This window comes from Thermobia domestica, chromosome 1 (genome assembly GCF_964235325.1).
Source record: "Thermobia domestica chromosome 1, izTheDome1.hap1.1, whole genome shotgun sequence".
NCBI lineage: Eukaryota > Metazoa > Arthropoda > Insecta > Zygentoma > Lepismatidae > Thermobia > Thermobia domestica.
The window spans coordinates 195,791,890-195,815,665 of NC_137454.1; the positions used below are offsets into that span (position 1 = coordinate 195,791,890).

Below are 23,776 nucleotides of genomic sequence, written 5' to 3' on the forward strand. Positions count from 1 at the left end.
TAAACCACGTAATTTGGCTTCTGCCCTACAATATCCATATTAAATAATGTTATGTATTGATTTATAGTTTGTTTCTTAATCTCACAATAAAGTACTTAATAACGATATTTAACAGAAAATATTGGAATTTCGTAGGAAGAAAACAACAATTAATATTATTGGCAAGTAACGAAATTTTTGCCGTAAAAATAACGTATTACTCCAAAGTTCAACTTCCATATCCATTACAGATTATTACTCTTTTATTTGTTGTATATCATTTCAAAATGTATGATGTATGTATAATATATTAAATCGTTTTCTACATAGAGAAAACGAGTGAGAAATATGTTTGTAAAAATGAAATGAAATGAAATCTTTCAGTTTTACGTCCCACGTTCATGTCGACTAGGCTAAAGGAGACGGATATGTTTAAAAACTGATTGTTGTAACCCTTGGGTGTGTTTCCTATTTACACGGTTCAATTATCTCATATCCACTCTTTCACGTATTAGTATTTCTATTTGAATTCTTGAGTCTTATCCATATCTACATGCTACTGAAATCACAATTATAATATATATATATATATATATATATATATATATATATACTGTGTTATGTATACTGATGTTTTCTAGTTGATGTATTTGATGTTGGTTCTTACGTAGCAACTATGAGAAACAACGAATATTTATATGTACCTAAATGATGTTGTTTGTATTTTGTCTAAACAATTGGAAGGTTGGAAAGTTATATTTTCCCCGTTGCAGTATTGTTTACTGGGAATTTACCTCCGTTACGACAAACTTCAGAAGAAAAACTATTGTGATTTTTGATAATTCATTGTTGATAAGGTAAAACACTTGTTGAATATATTCAACCACAATCTATGTTCAATTAAGATAGAATTACAAACAAGATAGAATTTGAAAAAATAGACTTTTATCTACCATGATAAGGAGTGCTATATTAATGAACAAATCTATTGCAAAAGCTATTAGTGCCAAGAAACACATCGCCATGTTTCGTTTTATTGTTACAGTGTGTCTGTTTGTTTGTGTTTTAGGTGAGCAATTTACCACGAATGATGTATTTCTTATAGGGTACAAGTGCAACTATGAATATTTAACTTGAAAAAACATCTAATAATAAGCTGTATAGTCACAAGTTTGTGCTAAGTTGCTGAAGAAAGTTTGGTGTCATTGTGATGTAGTCTATAGTCTGACTTCGTGTGGAACACTCTCAGAAGACAGAATGAAGGGCATTAGAAAACCTATATATATATATATATATATATATATATATATATATATATATATATATATATATATATATATATATATATATATATATATATATATATATATATATATATATCTTTAAAAAACCGATATATTTATTTTCGTAGCCAAAGTGTTAACGCATGTGGTCCAGGGTTCGATTTCCAGTAGGAATGGTTTTCTCTGTTCGATAATAGTTTGGTTCGCACTTTAAGCACTCGATGATATTTCATGTACACTCGGTGGTTGAGAGAGATGTAAACTCTAGTTAAATATCAATCACTTAAGCTTTACAAGTGGTAGAAGAGGCAACAGCATAAAAATAAAGTTACTAAATTCTTCAACTTGTGGAGTTTGAATGAAAGAGACGAAAATTTGGATCGCAATATGTGCATGGACATCTACTGATAGTAGTTATGTTATAAAGCTAACAATCGGATTTAATACAACACGGAAACTAATGGAAAACTTGATTTTTTAAAATCTAGTATACATTTTGTCTTTTTTAAATAGACTTTTACACAAGAAGAATATCAAAACATATGTGATCCACACCATACCGCGTGGGTAAGCTTTCGAAAAGAAATAGATATTTTCCCTTTAATCTATGTTTCCATGATCTCGCCAGTATTCGATGCATATCTGTATATTGTGACTATATGGTACGTCTTGCAAGATTAAGCTCTTGAATGAGAATTTTTGTCACTCACTAAATGCGCACAACACTTCATGAAAAGGGGTTATGTACCAAGAAATCCGCGAAAAGAGCGATGGAATATTAAACCTCAATATGACGGGAAGATAAATATGATACTGAACGCAGGAAATATGTAAGGCACTTTATAGGGTCAATCCCTGCTAACTGATTGAGAAAAAGTAAAAATTGCTGCTCGACCTTTTCGAAAAATCTAATTTTTTCATGAATGTTTATCCTATACCAGGGTATTTCAAATTCAGACCTTTATGTCAGTTGTTTCATCTTCCCAAATTTTCTAAAATGTCCAAAAATGTTGCTACTGTAGGAACTGATTTCACACCTTTCAAGTGGTTTAAGGCAAAAATGTTAAGAGATCAAAGTTTTAGCTTTGCACGGGTTCAAGGCGTCCAGCAATTTTCAGTTTGGTAGGTCAAATACACGCTGATATTCAAAACAATGTAAACTCCTAAAAGCGAAAAAAAACGCAAAATGACAGCAGCCGCTACGTCGCCATGGGATGTTGTAAAAAAATAATTAATTGTGGTTTTGAAACACTCTGATATAGGATAAACATTTATGAAAAGAAATAGATTTTTGTGTGATGTTCGAGCCGCACTTGCTTGATCACTTAGAATGGATTGACTCTATAAAGAGTGCTTGAACAACGTACGATTGGTTGGTTGGATTGGACTTTAGTGTCCCTTCCCACAGAGAAGATATTTAAGACATAGACCTCCTACAGCTTAACGTTTAATCAGAAGCATACGTGATACCACCAGGAATTGAATCCGGCAAAAGCCGTGTATATAACCGTGTAGCCACGAGGAAATTAAAAAAATCAACAAGCAAATGAGTTGACAATTGAAACGATAGCCTAGAAAAATATCACATTTCTTTGGTTTAAAGTTTAACATTCCTTTAAGTGCCGACAATGTGTGAGATGTAGTGCTATAGTATAACATGAAAACCATTGTCTGTGAGTTCTCATCAGGGATTTTGACTAGAGTTTTCCGTATCGAATGAGCGTATGTTGATCACACAGCTACGAGACAAAAGCTTGTTTTAGAAGCTTTAAGAAAGACACAGGGAGTGGAAAAGTAAAATTTGGAAAACAAAATAATCAATGAAACAAAAAAGTAATTCTTATTTTTTGATTTTCATTTTTCTTTCTAATATGGCAAGGAATTTTTTTAAAGAAGAATTACTTAACTATTTCGTGTAAATTCTACAGCATATAGTTTTTAACGTTTCAATTAATGTTTAATAATTGTACACATGCATCTTCAAACTAACCATCATTAATCACTTAAAGTAACAAAGAAATCAATTAACAATGCCTCGAAAAATCTTGGCAACAGTATTTCCTTGAAAGTGAAACATCGCGCATTGAACTTTATAAATTTTAATATATATATATATATATATATATATATATTATATATTTATATTAGAATTTTTGATAGATGATAATATGCATACAGACACATGTATAGGAAATTATTTCAAGAGAAGTCCTAATTTTTGGGGAAGTAGTCAAAATTGATTATGAGGATAAATCATATTAAAATTTGTAAGGTCAATTCTATACTGTACATAAAAGTCTTGATTTCGGGTGGAGAATCCACTCCCCCAGGTCTCACCATCTGTATATATTCCTGTATGATGTGTAGAATACTTAACAACATATTATTTATTTATGGCAGCGGCACCTAACAAAACTCTACTTGGAAAGAACATTTTCCCAAATGGAAGAATTATAGGAGGCACTGATGTTGCACCAGGGGAATATCCCTTTCAGGTAAGTAATGTATTTTTTTCCTAGTAAATGCACAAAATATTTAAACTTTTTTTGAAATAACTAATTTGACACCATTATTCTTATGCACTAGGTCTGTAACAAAGTAGTGAGAACATCTGTCCCTTTTTGATTGACGTCGAAGTGCTGGAATTGATCGAACGTTTCTGAAACAATTAGGATCACTTCACACGTCATTCAATACAAGTAGGAATTATTGAGGTTCCGTTATGTATTGCAATTAGAGATGCAAAAAGCCGGCTTTTTTGGGAAAAAAACGAGAATTTTGGAAATTTTGGCTTTTTCATTTTCATGAGTTTTCAGTCTAAATAGCTTTCTTATAGTATATTTCATAGTTAGATAAGAATTCCATGACCTAAATGCCATATTTCGCTCTAAAATTCACCAGCAAGATGGATGGAGCACATGTTTTACGAATTAAAGCTAACGTGAAGAATGTAGTATTTGAGGGCAATTTTAGAGGCTATTTAACTTTATTTTAACTTTTGAGTTATCGACATTTTTTACTTCTCGGGATCATTTCAGTTTGTCATCCGTGTTTCATTTCTAAGAGCTTAGTACTCTAGCTTCTAGCGCAAAAGTTAAACTTACGTTTTTCTATATATCCGTCAAAGCGTACGTTTTTCAATATATCCGTCTAACCGTACTTCCACATTTCTGTTATACGGTAGCTGTGCAGCGATTTAGCAATAATTTTCCAGATACAACCTTGAATACTAATTTATACAAATAATCAGTAGTGGATTTAGAAAAGTACTTTGGGAGGGATTTCTCTGATTGTTTCGTTTTCTAAAATGTCCTAATTTTATTTGGGAGGAGCTTGAAGTTTATGAGTACAGGCATAACTAATATTTCGTTTCGTTTATATATTTAGCGATAATCTTCCGGATACAACCTCATTGAAGATCATTTTATACTGAGAATCAGTGGCGGATTTAGAAAAGTGTTTTGGGAGTTTTTTTCTTACTAATGTTTAGTTTTTCTAAACATTCGTAATTTTTATTTGACGGGACCTTAAAGTTTATGAGTAAAGGCATGACTAATAGATATTTCGTTTGTTTTAGACATTAAGTAATTTTGGGAAACAGGCTTCAGTCCGAAAGACCGCCCACCTAACCTTCGCAAAACCGTCACTGCTGGTAATTAGTAATAATAACGATTTAAAAACAATAAGAAAGGAAGTCGGCCAACTCACAGTACACGCACTATTTCTACTTCACAGATGGATTGAAGAAAAGCTTTATCAGAATGGTCGAATGCTGAGTTGAATCCCGGACTTCCCGATAGAAGCGCAAAAGCTCCACTCAGTCATGTTTGTTGTGCAGTTGTATTTATTTTAAGTTAAATAAATTCTGTAGTCCTTTTTTTGGGGGTGGTGGTGGTGGGGTGAGGAGAGTTCCATAATGATATGAAGGATGTGAGCCAAGAACATGATAACTAACAAATTTTCAATTGCTGAGTTATGCAGCACCAGATAGACAGCAACGCATACCGCTTCGTTTAATCCTTCATGTATAGTCTTATGTGAAAAATTAGCTTTCCGACTTTCAAAATGGATTGTGCAGCAGAAAATCTCTAATTTCTTAAAATAGTAAAATTGTGTTCTTGCCTCATACCCTTCATATGTTGAATCCCTCTTGTTAAAAATTCAGAAAACTTGAGGATTGAGTAAACCGTGATGGTGGTTATATAAAACTCTAGAATTTCAAGAATATACAAAACCAAAAGCTCTAGATGTGCTGCCTTTAATTGTATCGTATAAATCTAAGTATTTTTCTTGTTTTATTTTAATTTTAGTTTGTTCCAAAAAGAGGGTATGGAATATTTTGAAAAATACTACATAGAATTTTGCTTGTTATTTGTGTATTTTTTAAAATAAGTATTTACTTTTTGGGTTGGCTGGTTTACACCAGCCTGCTCTTTCTTTTTTTTTTAAAAAAAAATAAACAACTGGTTTAAACCAAAAAAATAAAAGGAACGAAAATTGCGAATCGTGTGAACTTCATGGTGACGTTTCCCCACATCAAACTATCTGCATTAGATTTATTTCCTTTTCACCTTTTAATCAAAGTGTCCCATGTTAAATTCTCTGTCGAACCACAACTCTTTTTTCATGCGTAAACAAAGTAGTGGTTTGGATGTCACTTTAAGCGAATGTCTTCTTCTTGATAACCTCGGTATTACGTAGGATGTTCAGCCTGAACATACGAAACGAAACCAAATTGTATATTTCTGCATGCCTGAATGCCTGTTGTTTTTTAAAGAAGCCAAGGTTACTTAAATATATTGATAGAAATTGGCAAAATTTATCGATTGCCTACGTAGCTTCTAACATTAGCTTGGATTGTACTTTCAATGATATGTACGTACTAAATTTGTAATTTAATACCTCAGTTTTAGCGTACTGATTATGATACGTTGACCTTTAAATTTTACATGCTAAGCAATAACAGGATTTTCCGTTATTGTTTTACATTTAGAGTAATGACGGAATTTTCCCGATGGCTAGGGCGGGAGTTTCCCAATTTAAGAAATTTACTGACCGGACTTCTTCAAGCTTATGTGACCTCTTCCAGCATAACCCCATTGTTGCATAATAACACCAAGGCAAAACAAACTTATTTCTGTCAATATGTAATATAAAATGTAATATAAAAATATAAAATGTAATATAAAAATATAAAATGTAATATAAAGAAATACCTAAACCCCAAAAAGCTTGGTTTAAACAAAAAAAAAACCTAGTTTAAACTCCTCCCCAAAACGGGTTTTTGACATTTTCAAAAACAACTATGGTTCTTGCCAACCCTGCTTACTTTTGTATGTAGGAGGTTTAAAAAAATCTTAAATACATTGGTTAATCCTTTGGAATTCATAATGTAAATATGTTGAGAAGTAAAACTGTTTGAAATATATTTTCGAAATTCATGGTTTATTTTCGAGGTTTTATATTATTATCGACATCAACCACTAACTAAATGACTTTTTGTGTTATAGAGTGACACACAATCATAGTCAACGTCTTGCAAATAAAATCAGAAAAATAAACACACTGCCGAACAAGACTGCACTTATTTAATATAAAAAAACACATTTACACGTGACGTTTCGATCTTCTAGCCAAGATCCTCATCAGATGACATAACATTCTACCAGAAAGAAACAACAAGGAGCAAGCAACCATTGAATACATTAATTCATATACATTTTTCTGCATTTATCAATAATATTTCTCCATTCTTTATTAATGCTAATACCTTTTGTCCAATTCATTAAGTTTACATCCCCTTCCTTTTCTATCCACCAGGCCTCTTTCCACTTTCTCGGCCACAATATTTTTTTCCCGTTCGAGCACAATAACTTCTTCCCAGTTCACATCATGTCCCTTTTCTTTTACATGTTTAAAGATTGCGTTAGTTTCTCTGCCATATTTCACATAACTTTTATGTTGTTGAATTCTTTATTTCAATAATTTCCCCGTCTCACCAATATATTTCATATCACTATTCTTACAATTTATACAATAAATGACACCTTTCTGATCTCTCTTTTCTTTTTTCTTCCCTTTGCTTCTGACCATGTCCAACAACGTTCTGCTACCTTTTCTATACACCTTGACCCCTTGCTTTCTTAACATCTTTTTTAAAATCTCGGTATCTTCTCCTAACCCTATAATGCCTTTCCATACCCCTTCATTGTCCTCCCCTCTTTACCTTTCCCCGAGACAACAAATGCTTTAACGATATCCCTTTTACTATAACCATTCTCATACAGCTGTCCTTTAAAGATTTCCACATTTTCTTCTACATTTTTGTTACAAATTTTGGAAATTCTTTCTAACATATTTCTTATGAAGTTAACTTTTGTGCTTCTATCTACATTACTTTTCTTATTACAATAAATACCAGCACTACATTCTTTTTGATACCATTGAGTCTTAATGCTCTTCCCTTCCTTACTCATTAAAATGTCAAGATAACATAATACATCTCCCTGCTCTGTCTTTAGTTCTAATTCTATTCCCTTCTTCTTATCTTCAATACTACCAACGAACTCTATCAACTCTTCTTTTGATCCTTCCCATATCCCAAAACAATCATCGACGTATCTACATAAAAATCGAATCTTTTCTTTCCCCTTTTCTATCACATCCTTCTCCCACACATTCATAATGATATCAGACAATACCGGACTTATCTTAGATCCTATACTTAAACCATCCTTAATCTTATACACGTCATTCTTAACTTTACAGAAACCAAACTCCCATATTAAGTTGAGGACTTTTCTAACTTTCTCCCATTTCCAGCCTTTAACACATTCTCCCCCATAACTCTCTTAACCATATCAAGTATAGCACTTCTTTAGACTAGGGAACATGGCTTTTACATCTAAACTAAACAAAATACAATCATTGTATAATTGTGTATATATACTTGAGTAATTTTTTGTATCACTCAGTGTACGTCTGATGAGGATCTTGGCTAGAAGATCGAAACGTCACGGGTAAATGTGTTTTTTTTAATATATTAAATAAGTGCAGTCTTGTTCAGCAGTGTGTTTATTTTTCTGTGTTATAGAGAAGCGAAACAAAATATGGTTTATCAATTTAAAGCAGAATTTTCAAAAAAGCCCAAAATTTCCCAAGCAAAAAAGCGAAGCAGAAAAAACCGAGTTTTTTCCAAAAAAAGCCGTTTTTTCCGAGCTCTTGCATCTCTAATTGCAATTGAATAGAAAAATCCATAAAGAATGACGAATAGACTATGGAACGGCTTAAGTTTAAGGTCAATTTCAACGTAAGATGCATTTACTTCACTTGTACAGACATATTGTATATATAAGAACCATAGTGACAAAGCAAGTGACAAATCTTGACCAAATAAAAATTAACTTTGATCAAAGCAAACGCTTATTAATTTATGTTGCTGTTTCGACACTATACCTTGACTTAATCAGACTACCTTGCCTTAGTTATATAGTTAAGCAAGAATGAAATATGGGAGTATTGATAGTGAGTATATAGAAAATATCAATGATCATCAGCAAGCATCGATTACAAACCAATTTTATCATTAAGAAATATGTTGAAAAGGTGATTTATGAACGATTTAGTTACTGTCACATGAAACTTTCAAAGTAGCTAATACTTTCAGAATTTCTTGAATTATATACATACCTGTATCATTGATAATTTCAAAATGTTTTTAAAAAAATATAAAAAGAGATATACTGAACTTTCTTATAGTTTTGGGATTTCTGCACTCAAAACTCACCGACGAGTAATCATAGATGAGTAATGATATTCAAACATAAAATTATTAACTTCGTATCAGTACATTTAACTAGATAACGGAGAACTTAACTTTTTTTTTTTTGAAAGAATAAATTTTACGTGGATTGTTTCGGTGAAATGGTATAAGTTACTTATCAATACTTTACAAGGACGCTATTTGTTATCTTTTCTAGACGTTCAAAGTTCTGTTTGTAGATGTTATCTGAACCGAATATTATCTCAATTTGCTACACACTTACAGACAAAGTTTTATAAATATAATATTATCAAGCGATATCTGTAGTTTATATCATTCGTTGATAGCTAATTATCACATGTTGATGAAAATCTAATGGTCAAATAAGTTACAAATTATAATATATTATTTGTTTAAGAAACAATAGCTTTGATTAATTCTAAATTGTACAATACTGTACTTTTATATGATTGCCTTAAGTTCCTGTAAACCTATGGAAAATTGATAATTTGATAAATTGATAGAATAGTGTGATGTAAGCAACGTTAGTCTTGTGCTATGGATAACAAGATTCTTACATTGGCTCTTATGGGAGCTTACACAATCTTGTGGAGGCACACGTGTGCCTAAGAGCCTCCGCGAGTCCCCACCCGCGCTATGCCGTGCGGATGGCAGATAAAGCCCTTGGGTAAATGGATGCTTACGTACTCTCTCCGAGCTTCGTGTCAGTAGCATAATAGTATCTCTAAATTTTAAAAAGCAAGATGCATAGTAGCAATACTAAAATGGAGATTGATTCAGGAAAACTTATTAAAGAGATTGAATTAAGATCATGCTTACGGAATCACTCTTGTAAAGAACACAAAGATCGTTACGTTCTTGCACAGGCATGGAACGAAATATTTGAAATAATTTTGCTTTCCTGTGAGAATATAGACGCTGAAGAAAGATAGGAAAAAGTAATTTATCAATGTTCTTTAAAGTATATCACAGCGATCACTAAACTGTCGATCGCGAGCTACTAGAAGCTCGCAGGGATATTTTCTGTAGATTGCGTTAACGCTCGGGTCGCTGACGACAACAACTGCTTGTTTGTCCCGCGCAACTGTCATTGTCAGCCTCATCTCACAGTCGATTGTATACGCGTGGGGTTGTGTACGTTATGTTTCTCGTGTGTATATTAGACATTTGCTAACTTGGATAGTTTGATTTCATATTTACTAGAAATGTAAGTTTATAGGCAATAAACAAATGTAAGATTTTAAAAAATTGGTAGTTCTTTTGGTTTGTAGCTCACAGTAGGATTTAAAAACGGTACAGTAGCTCAGAAACTTCATAAGTTTGGCGATCACTGGTCTATTAGATCAAACCTCAGGTCCAATTTCCCTGATATTTCCAAGACTCGTAGCGAGTTTCTACAATATCCTATCTTCATTCAGACCGAAAGGCACCATTACATCACTTGGATATTTTGGTGGGGTTTCCATTTTCTAGACAATTTTCCTTGATGTTTTAAAGTAAAAATTTTATGTACTTTAAGACTTTTCCATCATGTAACATGTATCAATGAAATTTTGTTATCTCATAAATTTGTTTAAACTTATGTATTATCTGTATTCTTTTGCAACTAAGTATTTAGAGAAGACTATTCTTCCTTAATTAGAAAGCTCTTAATGTCAATATTGCAATTTTTAACACACAATTTACAAATGTTTTTTTTTTAGCATAAATTGAAGTAAACATCCTTGTTTTCTATAAACAATAAAACGCAAAAAATCGCACGGGAAACCTCTGGCGACTACTCTCGAGAAGCCCAAGATAAGGACAAAAATTTAAAACATTGACTATACAGTAGTCGACATTCGCAAGTTAAGGACATTTTCTTTCCTTCAACTTACGCAGTGAAAGGGTTAATAATTCAACGACTTCATGTATATTAGTAACATTGTAATACGGAAAACACACACAAGAACACTGACTTTTTCGTGAAATTAGAAAACAAGCAACACAGAACAAGGTTACTATTCGCAAAAGAAATAATAGGGGTCTATCAGACCCACCAGAGTGTAAGTGTAACTTTTTCAGAATAGTAATTAAGGGTTTAATTTGTTAGAAAGCACATGTATACATCTTAATTATGCATGTTCTAATATTAGGCAGAACAATGTGCACAGAATAATAATTTTTCTTAACACCCTTGTGATTTAAATTTATTTAGAACATATAAACTTATATATGCCTAATGACCTTATTACAGGTATCAGTTCAGCTTCTGGGTAGCCATATTTGTGGAGGCACTGTCATAAGCGAGAATTATATTGTAACAGCTGGTCATTGTTCTGAGTAAGTAAGTTATTTTTCTGTGAGTTTGATTACCTGTACAATTCAATAATACTAAGTGGTCATCGAAAAGCAAACGCATACCATTTGGGTTTTGTTTCTTCTTATAGATCAAGAATGAATACTAGTTGAAGAATTCGTTTTATCTATTTTCCAACACGAGAACCCAGACAATCAAGTTATTACTTCTTACGTATCACTAATTATCGTGGTGATAGTCACTTGGTGCGGAAATGCCTTGTTTACTCGCTACGTATAATACATACACCAAGCAGTGACCAGGTGACGCTGTTCCGAGTTATACTCTAAAAACACAGGAAAAAGACAGAAAATGAAAAGTGTGTGGAGGTAACCTGATACCTATGGGACAGGGACCCGTGAACAAGGACACGGCAGTAGTGTGACATCAGCAGTGTTGCCATCCCAACACAAACTTAAAGTTTTAGAAATAGAACGTACATCATTTTATGGCATTTTATGGCATAAAACGTGAAAGAAAATAAGCAAAAGGTGGATTATCAGTGTTGCCAAATGAGTTACATCTAGATTACTTCAATACTTTTCTGAGAAAGTCGGTCATGCAAAAGTGTACTCATTGTTAAATTTTAGATACCGGGTTGTCTAGAAACTATTGAGACTATAGAGGTTATAATTGAGAATAAATTTTTGTAATTTGAAACTGAATTATCAGTTTAGCAAACGTTACAACATTTTGCTCCTACATTGTTTCATTTCAATTTTTCTCTTTCGAATAACTTTGAATCTATTCGTTTAATTTGAAATTAGTACAAAATTCAAATATTTACACTACTTCTATATTTGTGATAGACACATACAGGGTGTAAATTAGGCGAGTTTTCCAGGGGTTATAAAGTAGAAAAAACATCCCGTTTAAACCAACTTAATATCTATAATCGTGCTAACCCTTCTGACAACAACGATTAAACTTAACACCATTGGCTTAGGTTTGGGTGAAAAGTACACCAGTATTATACCATTTTTATGCTAATCTACAGCGGCAGATCTCAATAACATTTCTTTTTCGAAAAAAAAAGCACGCAGCTTCCAACACACAGCAAAACAAACCTAATCTAACCAAATTTCTTTTTACAATAAATTTTCTATTAACAATTTTCAAACAGACTTACGTTTAGCACATTGAATTAAAAAATTTGAATGATGTAAGAAATATAACTGAGGGTAGGAGGGGAAAATAGCATTCCCATAGCAATTTTGTTCTACCTTCCAGCCAAGAGTAAAGGCTTTCCAGAGGGGGATTTTCTCCCCCAACGCTGGCCGTAATTCGCATCCTGGACCTATACATAAATCGAGCTATGAACTAACTACATTTATCCATGTATATTCTGTTGCTGCTGGCAAGAATGGCATCGTACTCGCAATATCCTTGAATGTATATCAGTTTGGTTTGAAGTGCCATATCTCTTTTACCACTGAAATTGTATTATTAATTCAGAAAACAAATCTTCCGCAGAAAAAGTGAGCCACGTGTTGTGTTAGGTGGAAGGTTGTCCGATAAGTACTACAATAGAACATTACCAAGAAGGTTCAAAAAAATATGTATAAGTTCACTTTTATGTTTGTATCAGTTCATTATCTGATGTATTTTAACCAGTAATCGCTGTCTATATCGCATAATAATCTCAGTAGTAGATATGGGTCTGTTAATTAATTAGATGAGTCAGACAAGAGATTTTTCTTTATAAAGACTGCTTGATATTTCATAGAAATATAAATTTTCAAGACAATTAAAATGATAAAATATGAGGAATAGTAATTTTAACCAACTAGAAATTAGCTGTCATCGACATCTCAATAGTTTTGAAGTGAGAGTAGTGTTTATTGCATAATTTTTCTTTTGCTCTTTTTCTTTCGTTTGTAGTTCGTTCAGGGGTAAAAGTCTGGGGGAACGATGGTGGACGCCTTTCCCCTACTTCCAGAAAATATTTATGACGTTCCTCCACTTCCTAAAAATCAAATCGGAAAAGATAGACACGGAGGACAGCGTAACATCATGCATCCCCCTTCCTTTTCAGATCCACTTTTATCCCTGAGTTCGTTATTGAATCTCCCGAATATCTCTTAACATTCCTGCATATTATCATGTTTGCAGGCACTTATTTTCCTCATCTTCCATAACTCACAAATTCTTAATCGTCGTTTGTTTGCGGTATCTTAGTACTGTGGCTTTTGTGTAAAATGATATATACAAAACTTGATATGTGTACACTGGTTATTATTAACTACATCTTTCCGCGTTTGAAATATTTTTTTCATATTTTCGTATGAATGGATTTCTCACTTCTTCAGTTTTGAACTTCATAGTATTCAACTTTCTAATCCATATTTATTTTCTGGATGCTCTTATCTACAAATGCATAGTTGGATATTCATTTCGATCAGAACTAGGTTCTGACCAGAGAAGCTGTTCGTTCCAAACGTCTACAATTTTGAAAGTCAAACTCTTTGAAATAGGTAAACTGACCCGAATTGTTTTTTCTGTACTTTAGTGAGATATGAGTGTCCTGTAGCACAGCGTCAGAAGATCTAAACAAAGAAAATTACCAACAGTTTGTACTTTTCTTGTTTGCCAGCTGTACGTGAAATTCATGTTACATAGAAGGAACAGTATGTTGCATTTAGTAAAGAGAAGATAAAGTAACAAAGTTTAACAAAGTTAAGATTAAAATTATGTACTAATTCGCTTTCTATTTCCATCAAATTCTCTGTCATTGTTCACTTTCATTGATTCAATTAATTCTTTTAAATGCAATGTTTACCCTCATTACAGTAATGCTGCCATTTTCTACAACATCGTGGGTGGTATTACCAATTTGAACGAAGGAGGACAATCACGTAGAGTTGAGGAAATCTTCGTTCACCCAGACTACGCAACTCTTGACAATGGCACTCCCATTAATGATATTGCTGTTTACAGAGTGAGTATTAGCAATACCTTTCATTAGATACTAATGTTACACGTATGAAGGTAATAGTTTAAGGGTAAGTAAGAAATACTAACACACAGAGATATGACATTCGGCATTCTGGCTGAGTAGATTAGTCACCATTAACTCTTCTGATGCAATCCCAGGTTCAGTGGTTGTACATGTTGGAAGTTCACAACGCCTTGTCGGTGGAGTTTCTCGAGATACTTTAATTTACTTCCATTTTGTCCTTTTCTATTGTGTAAATACATTATTCCTTGCGATATGTACAACCACTTGGAGCACTTTCCTCTGTTGGACTGTTTAATATTGCTTCAGTAGTCCCGCGTGCAAGGTCTTTTAATAACTAACTATCAGGTAGTTCGATCAAGTGCCAGGGAGTTCCTCACTATCAAACTTGCATAATACATGCCTATATAACGTACGAAAAGATGTGTTTAATAATACTTTTCTTTATAATGTTATGTTTTTACAATTATACTTGCGTAATGAAGTTCTTTTTCTTCCTAATGAGGTACTTTTCATTCTTAACGAAGTAAACTTTTTTGGCTGAAAAAATATTATATGGAACTTGTAAGTGGAAAATCTAATTAAACAAGTGAGTATTATTTCGCAGTGTGAAACTAAGACTTCCAAACTATGCGAATCCAATACTTAAATTTGAAATAGTGCATCTATAAGTACTAGTTATAATAGCGTAATAAAATCAAATATAGAATCTGTTCTTCGAATGCTGAATCCATATCAAAAAAACTATTACTTGCTATACTTTAATAGCCTAAATTATTGACCGACTTCCCACAATGGTTCGTCTTTGTTAGTTTATGCACTTTGAATTGTTTTGATAGAATTCTGGAAGTTAAATTTGTCAGAGTTGAAGAGCTGCATCCTAACTTTTTATTATATGTGAAATTCCTAATACCTTCCTTTTATCTTCACTCAAATTCCAAGAAGTTGAACATGATAATTATTTAATACAATTATCTCAGTCTATGCTGCAAGACAAATGTGCAAAGCATGTAGAGGATACTTGAATGAATATTTTGTAAAAGAAATGTTTTTATGTATTTAATAGAAGGTAGTAGAAATTTTCGGAGCTGACAAACCCTAATAGAAGAAAAATATCTCTAGGACCCCTAATATAGTAGAATAAAACATACAGACAGAAGGCGACTAAACACACCTAACAAAATGTGATCATCTCCATGTATAACTAATATTCGTATAGATAACGTTTCACTGGTAACCCATAACTAAAAATGTCATCAGAGCGGACTCATGACCGCTTTAGTTACATGGAGTGTGTCTCGTAGTCGTTTGTGAGGAAAAGGCTCTTTAAGGTGGATGAAAGAAAATTTGTTGACAGAATAGTTAAAGGGGCGATTAAATTTGACCAAGTCTATGCCATACAATTAATGAAGTTGCCCTATATTTTGACATATCAAAGTAGAATGACTAAATTGTTTGGCAGAAATGGACCTGAAAGTCCAGTCACCAAGTTGTTGTAGACTTCTTCAAAGCAAAACTATTAATATCTAGTAACACATGTTTTATTATTTAAAGTACGTAAGTTATTCTTTACTAGTTACATATTTACAAACTGTTACAAGGCTATTAAATATGCAGTGCACAAAAGCTCGTACACGCACACGCACACGCACGCACACACACACACACACACACACACACACACACACACACACAGACACACACTTATAAATATATATTTTGAATTAATTATCAAATAGATTTTACACCAGTTACTTTTTCAATGTATTCCCAAACAATATTATTATAAATTTCCCCAATGTTGCAGAAACTTGCGGATTCTATTAGTTTTATCCATAATTTATACCATCTCAAGTTTTCATGATCTATTTAGTTCTTAATTAGCATTGCATCCCTTCCTTAAACTCCTTAAACTATTCAAATAGTGAAAACAGAATATGCAAGATTAACAAAACTACTTATTAAACCCATAACGAATTTCACGTTGTTTGCAGCGTTTTGATAGTATTTGTTAGCTGTTGATCGGAAGCCAACACATATTTATCAGATATATTCACCAATAATAAAAATATAAAAAAGTGATAATTTGTTATCGTAAGATTATCCTCAAGTGAAACAAACATTGATAATAGGTATTTACTTTGAGGCAAAATCATTAGAAATAGAAATAAATTTTAAATTTGAACGTCTTTTGTGCCTTGCTAGAAAAAAAGATACGAAAAGTTATGAACTGTTTTGAGCATAAGGAAAGTTAAAATATTTCTCTTCTCTGTAAGCGAATCATTTAATTTGAGTTACAAATATTTGTTTCAGCTTAGTGAGCCCTTCGAATTCAACGACAATCTCCAACCAGCAGAACTTCCTGCAGCTGGTGCGGAAATTGCTGCTGGAACTGAGGTTACAATCACAGGATGGGGTTCAATAGTGGTAAGTAGTTGCTGTTTATAAATATAATTCGTGCAAAAATATGTAAATTTTCTCATTGTCGTTCAACAGACCTAATTTTAAATAGCATATGTAAGATTAAAATAAATCCAGTTTTAAATAGTATAAAAGTTCATGAATTATTGTAGTAAATAAAACCTTGTTGGAAACATCCGAATGCCTTTTTCTTATGATAAATGTATTAATCAATTGTATCGAGGGATTATTAAAATATTATGATTGAATTATCTTAATATTTCGAAGTTTTGTATTGATGTTAATCAGTTAATCGGGTTTCATTTCAGGAGGGTGGTTATGTAGTTGATGATCTCCAGCAAGTACAAGTTCCCATTGTGGACACAGCCGAATGCAATACTGATTACGCCGATTATGGTGGAATTCCTGAGGGACAAATCTGTGCAGGTGTTCCTGAAGGCGGGAAGGATTCTTGTCAGGTACGATAAAATTCAGTTATTAAAGAAATTAATTGAACAATTAAACAGGCCTATATAAACAATCAGAAATGATTGATAATTAAATTTTTCAAAGTTACCGCTACACCCATTTAGCTGTAAATGATGATTAATTTTGTAACCAGGTACAATATTTGTAAACTGCTAACAAACACCACAGGGATTTTGATAGTATCGAATAATCTTGTTTAGTTCTCCAGTTATTTTATAAAAAATTGTCATTCTGCTTCTTTCAATAAGTAAAATGCGATATTTGTGGAAATGTGATTAATTTAAACTGAAAAGAGTCTATGTTCTCATTCATGATAGTTATATATTTAGCCGTTTGGGTTCATTACATTATTTACAAATGATTCTGAAAAGCGAAGAACTTTAACTACATTAGTCAATCTCAGAAACGCCACAAATTAATGGCTAACCCATTAGAGGTCATTGCTCACATTTGTTGGCGGGTAAACACCTACCTATTAATACTCAATACCCACATTTATGGACAGCCCATTATTGAGTCATGGATAAATTAATTACAATAAAAACATGATTTTGTAATGTATTTGTTATATGTGAAATACATATTAGCTATTATAGCAATATGTTTCTTAAAAGGTATTTGAACAGTAAACTTCTACAGAGCGATTAAACTCTGATGCATACAGTAATATAGTAATCTATTCACCACATTAAAAAGATTGTGTTAGCGAAATATTTTAAAATTAGACGAGAATCCATTTCTGGGGACAGATTTGCCAAGGAACATCATATGATGATTTTAACTTACTCTATATCATTTCATTTATAATTTAACTTAATTTTTTAAACTTTGCTGAGTGCAGCCCACGAATAGCATTTTAGGAAAATTAAAATTCGTCGTCGTATTTGATGTAAATCTTGGATCACGTTTGAAAGTTCTTTATCGTAATATTTTGAAGTTCTGTTTGCTTCTCACTTATCGCATGATGCTTTTTCACTCCAATCGAAATTTGAAACAACTGTTGTTTAACACGTGAAATTTTTAATAAATGTATAAATGAAACATATACTGAAAATAAGCTTTAAGGATTCAGTGAAAGTCGAAGTTAGGAAGTAATAATCTATGATTAATTTTCGCAGAGGATTAACTACTATTATTCGAATACATTGAAATACATGAAATTGACATTGAATGTTCTTAACATAAGTGTGCAATATTCAGTTATTTCTTTCATAAAATACAAAGCTTGTTTCATAAACAAGTTTGTATCATTTGTACTGGAGGAGTAAGTGTATATTTTTTTATTTCTCTTGAAATTAAAGTCAATTGGTAAAAGATCAAGACTTCGTTATGAGAGGCGACCGTCGTAATGCATCAGCCCTTATCTTACATGTATTGGTCAATTTGTTATGAAAGAGACAAGCATATGGGACTATTTGGGTTTAAGAAGTTTAGTTCGAATACTCAGGTTCACGATTGTTTATACAGTTGAACCAATCAGTCATTAAAGTCCTTTGTACTTTTTGTTGTCCAGTGTATGTTAGACTAGCCATTGGTTGCAGCTCTTTGTTACAGTCGTATGTAAACATAATTTTTTCACATACCATCACTTTCCAAATCATATATTTCAAGCAGTCAATCTAAAATTGGGAACAGTGCTCTTTACACTTATTAAATAAATAATTTCTTTTCTTGCAGGGAGACAGCGGTGGCCCTCTATCCAATGATGGAGTACTCATTGGTGTCGTATCTTGGGGCTTGGGTTGTGCAGAACCAGGATTCCCCGGAGTCTACACGGATGTGGCTTCCTATGTAGATTTTGTCAACAGCGTCATAGGATAAATTATACTTACTATGTACATACTTTCAGATAATCACTGTATATTTGTTACAAGTAAAAATCCTTGAATTGGTAAAACACTTCATAAAAATAATGTTTTATTGTATTCTTTGAAGAACCTAATTAGTGTGCATTAAAAAATCCTTTACCAATACCTAGTATAAACCTCATGAACAGAGACAAGATACTTCTATATATCATAACTGAACCCAATAAACGTATGACTTTTAATTTGTTAGTTATGGTACTTAAATCAACTTATATTTTTTGGTTATTTATTTTCAAAATTTAACATTAAACTTAAATAAATAAATAACAGGCTGTAAACTCATTATCACATTTCGTGAAGGTTTTCTGTTTCACTGTACCGATAGGAGAAGCATCGAGTGCGTTGCTTTTCTCGGGGTTCTCAGGTTTCCTGATTTCATTTTCTTACTGTAATCTGAGACTTATTTAATATATTAAAATTATTAAATACAGTGTGCAGTAAATAAAACGATCGATATATAACTACTATCCATTGATGAAAGTTAAAAAAAAAAAAACAGTTGAAAAGATGGAGGAGTGAACTTATCCCAGCGGTACATAGCGAAAAGGTTTATTCGAAGTGACTTATATATTTCACACCAAAATTACGATAATTACTACAGTAATAACCATTACTACCTTCATTAATACTTACTAAAAATAGTTTTAATAATACTATAGGGTTCCAGGTTTCACATATATAAATGGTCAGGCTATATTGCATTTATCATTCCTTTGTTGCCGTAAGTACGTAGTAGCTGCGTATTTGTTAATCTATAGCAAAAACGTTTCGAGAGAAAATCCTCTTAAGGGTTTCATGAAGAAAGCATGAAGAAGCAGAAGTCTACTTACCTTTTAAGTGTGAAGGACGTAAGATGAAACTTTGAAATTGTGGTACAGAAAGATGAAATGTAAGGGTTGGCAATGTGTAACAATGAAATAACGGCATACTATCCTTTAAAATGCTTTACAAGAAGGTTAAGGTTTAATAACAACAGTAGATATACTTTGAAATTACCATGTTAGCAATGTTACTTTCTATTTTGAAAGCTTGTGTTGCTAATATACGCTTATTATTCTGGTAAATGTTGATCTCGTATGCTTAATGGAAGTTGTCTCTCACTTTTTTTAGTCTCCCTCGAGCTCTCCCTCGCTATCCTCAACAATCATTGCGCTCATTGAGGGTTCTCACTCACTACTCTCAACGCGGCACGCTCACTCGTTCGAAATCTTGTTTTGACTTGCAATCAATTTATAGAATTTATACTCAAGGGTTGGCCCTCACTTATTAAGCTCGAGAGGAAGAACTTTGCTCGTCAATTTGAATATCTCTGGTCCCTACCTTGCACAATAGAAGAAACCAGAATAAATAAGTTGGCCGAATGTGTACTATCATTAAAGTTTCATTATTGAACATTATCAAACAGCAATGCCACGTGTACACCACGTGAAGGAATTTGACTTGTATGGCGTGATATTTTGCAATTAATATTGATAGCGGAAGTAAAAATGGTTCAACAACTTCCGATTTTAATAGAGATTTCGAGTGTAGATGTTATATATTCTTGAACACGTAATTAATTTGAAAAAAACATATATTTTATTATCGTGTTTGGTCTGTAGCGATCAACGTTAAAATAAAGTTGTTGATTTCTGCCGCTTTTGCCTTGGATACATGGTTAGGACAAGAGAATATACGTATCCTTAGAATGCTAAATTGATTCAAAAAAATCGTTTCTAGCTGTCGTTAATCGTTTTGGTCTGTGTATCTCATAATTGAAACCTTAAAGTGTAGTGGATTTCCGTCACTAGAGAGCTAATGATGGAGATGAAATGTATTCTTGAGACGCTTAATCGATTGCAGGAAACCGCTTCTTGCTATCTATTACCGTTTTTGCTCAATAGGAATAAACACTAAAATCATAAATGTTTGATTTGTATCACTTCCAGTTTGAATATCACATTTATCAACTCAATTTTTACCCTTTGACCTTCTACATCCTGGTGAAAATTGGTAATGATTCATCGAGTAATTATGGAGATATTTCTCTCCCGGTAGACTGACAGAATGGGTAAATATATGGGAAATGTGGTAGGCCATATTCCTTGAAATCTAACTCTATTGTGTTGCATTTAAGGAGATCTTTGGAATCCATTTCGTAGACTCACAATCATATTATATAAGCAAATATTGATAACTACAATCACTATAAAATACTGGGTATCCGTAAAAGAAGGCATCCCTTTCAAAAATATTCTCAGGCCCTCTAATGTGATATTAGTATTCTTTATATAACAAAAGCAAGATAATATATGAAAGTTTTCTTTTTTTTTTTACTTTCCTTATAAAGACTCAATATAGCTGCCCTTCGTGACACGGTAGATAGTCCATTTTCCCCCTACACTCGAATCAACATACCTATTGTAACGGTAGATAATGGTAGGACAAAGACGCCGTCTTTGACAAAGCTCCATAAAAAAAGTCGCATAAGTATCATGTTTGAAGACTTCGGGGTACATCTCAACAAAGCTTCATCATCAGGACCAGTGTGACTTATCCAACGCTCGGGGAGATGTTCATTTAGATACGTCAATGTGAAAGTGGGGTGGAGATCTATCCTATTGAGAAATAGAGTCATCTTCAAGTTGTGGTATCAACCACGTCTGTAGCATGTCAGAATATGAGTATCTTGTTACAGTTCTTTCTGGAAAGAGAAATGACCCATAGAGCTTTCTCCTGCACGTGCCAGCAAAGACATTCAACTTTGGAGAACCTCTGATATGTTCAATGTTTCGCCACGGGTGTTCTGAACCCCATATTCAAACATTATCCCTGTTGACTTTGTCGTTGATATGGAAGGTTGCCTCATCACTGAAGACTACTCTCTCCTTAAAATCATCACTTTTCATGAATCCCAACATATCTACATTGAAGACAGTGCGGGGGGTTTTGTCATCTTTAGTCAGCTTTTAAGCCTTGAATTTCAAACGCTCAAGAAGAATATCTTAAACTGTTGAGCGGGGCAATGCTAACTCACAGCCCGCTTTCCAAACTAACTTCGTGAGAATTGCCGAACTCTATCAACTGTCTTCTCTGAATATGAAGAATGGCTAGTGTTTTTGCCTTTGCATGGGCAACATGTATCCATGAATTGTGTATGCCAACTATTACCGGAGTTCTTGTCAGGTGGATTGACTCCAAACTGTCGCCGAAAGTTACGTTCAACTGTGATAAAGGATGTTGTTGTTTGCGTATTCCATAGCTGAAAATGCCTTCTGTTGTTGTGTGGTCGCCATCTTGAAAAAATGTGATCTTGAGAACGGTGGGTATTCCAATAAAAACTTAGAGTATCTAATGACACTCCTTGTCACTCACACCTCTCTCCGCAGAAAGAATGTCGCACATCTGTAGAAGGTAAATAAATAGAAAGAACTCTCATTTGCGTGAAAAAATCATATATCTTGCTAACAATGCCCAAAATTAGGAAACATGTTTCCTAAAATATTCCATGATAAAATTGTTTATAGTAATAAGCATGTTATAATTTCAAAAGAAATCTCTGGAACTTTCATACTCAATTTTTATCTTAAACGTGGCAAACGCAGGAAGCCGTAGCTAGAGATTTCGGCGTCTGGGGCGAAGTAGAATTCGACATCTGCCTGTGTGTCTGTTTGTCTGTCTGTCTGTTATTTGCAATTTTTTCAATTTTCAATCCTGCATTCGATAGAGCATCAAAAACTATCAGAGAAAGAGATTAAATTTTTCGTGTCGCTCTTACCGGTCCCGAGATATTGGCCAAAAATGGCCAATTTCTAGATATTTAATGATCCATAGTTCGGGAACCATAAGTTGTAGAGAGATGATATTGACGTTGATCAATCACTAAGAGGATGGTAAGTATTTTGGTACCAAATAGTAACCGGTGGCCACTGATTAACTGTCTAGTGGCCAACTGACCACCATTCCCCAGATATTGGCCAAAACGTTCGGATTTCTAGATATTAAAGCAGCCATATCTCGAGAACTGTAAGTCATAGAGAGAAGATAGTTTGCTAATTTTTGCGAGAAAGAGAAGATGAGGATAAAAAGATTTACTTTTACATCTAGGAACGATCACAGTTATCCTTCCCGCTCCCTCTCTCCATTCTTTTTGAGTTCGTTTTGGCAATGTTCTTGGAGCATTCTCAACTGGTTTGAAATGTAACGGAAATTCAGAAGGAACGTTCTATGCGAATTTGTCAATATTGATTGATGGAGCGGAATAATTGTTTAATATTTGTAGTTAAAATCTAAACTATAGTTTGGCTACTACTTATGTTTGAAATTACAGTAACTTTTAAAATTTAATTTCTTAATGAATGCAACTTCTGAATTTATCCATCGTCCATGTTTGGGTTGTGAGCGGAGCAAGCAAGAAAATGTTTAACAAATCTGCTTCTTTGCAAAGCGACAACAATATTGATTTAAGAGAGCGTTAATAGCTTTTCAGGGCGACGCGTCGTTTCATTTCCAACACTTTTCCTATCTTCTTGCTAGTTCGGCGCCCCTTTCCTATCAGCGGCCCGGGACCCCCTCTAGCTACGGCTCTGCAAACGCGTAGCCAAATTTACAAAGCAACAACTAATTTATGTACAGAAAGAGGCAATTTTACACTAAAACAATAAGAACATGAACAACAAAGGAATAATATTTTAAAGGAAG

At 33.2% G+C, this 23,776-nt stretch overlaps 1 protein-coding gene across 1 annotated transcript; it reads left to right on the top strand.

Moving 5' to 3' along the window:
* The first annotated feature begins 988 nt into the window (after positions 1-988).
* On the top strand, positions 989-19,125 carry LOC145692501 (trypsin-1-like). The gene is made up of 7 exons (XM_081767811.1): positions 989-1,048; positions 3,663-3,757; positions 11,282-11,367; positions 14,174-14,321; positions 16,653-16,766; positions 17,069-17,218; positions 18,906-19,125. The coding sequence occupies exons 1-7, from the start codon at positions 1,003-1,005 to the stop codon at positions 19,047-19,049; spliced, it is 783 nt and encodes a 260-aa protein (XP_081623937.1). The 5' UTR covers positions 989-1,002; the 3' UTR covers positions 19,050-19,125.
* Positions 19,126-23,776: the final 4,651 nt, after the last annotated feature.

Bases quoted from the DNA above. Each gene is read 5' to 3' on its own strand.
- LOC145692501 (XM_081767811.1), top strand. From the start codon at position 1,003: ATGTTTCGTTTTATTGTTACAGTGTGTCTGTTTGTTTGTGTTTTAG. The intron at 11,368-14,173 runs GTAAGTAAGTTA...CCCTCATTACAG, and splicing joins ACAGCTGGTCATTGTTCTGA to TAATGCTGCCATTTTCTACA. The intron at 16,767-17,068 runs GTAAGTAGTTGC...GTTTCATTTCAG, and splicing joins CAGGATGGGGTTCAATAGTG to GAGGGTGGTTATGTAGTTGA.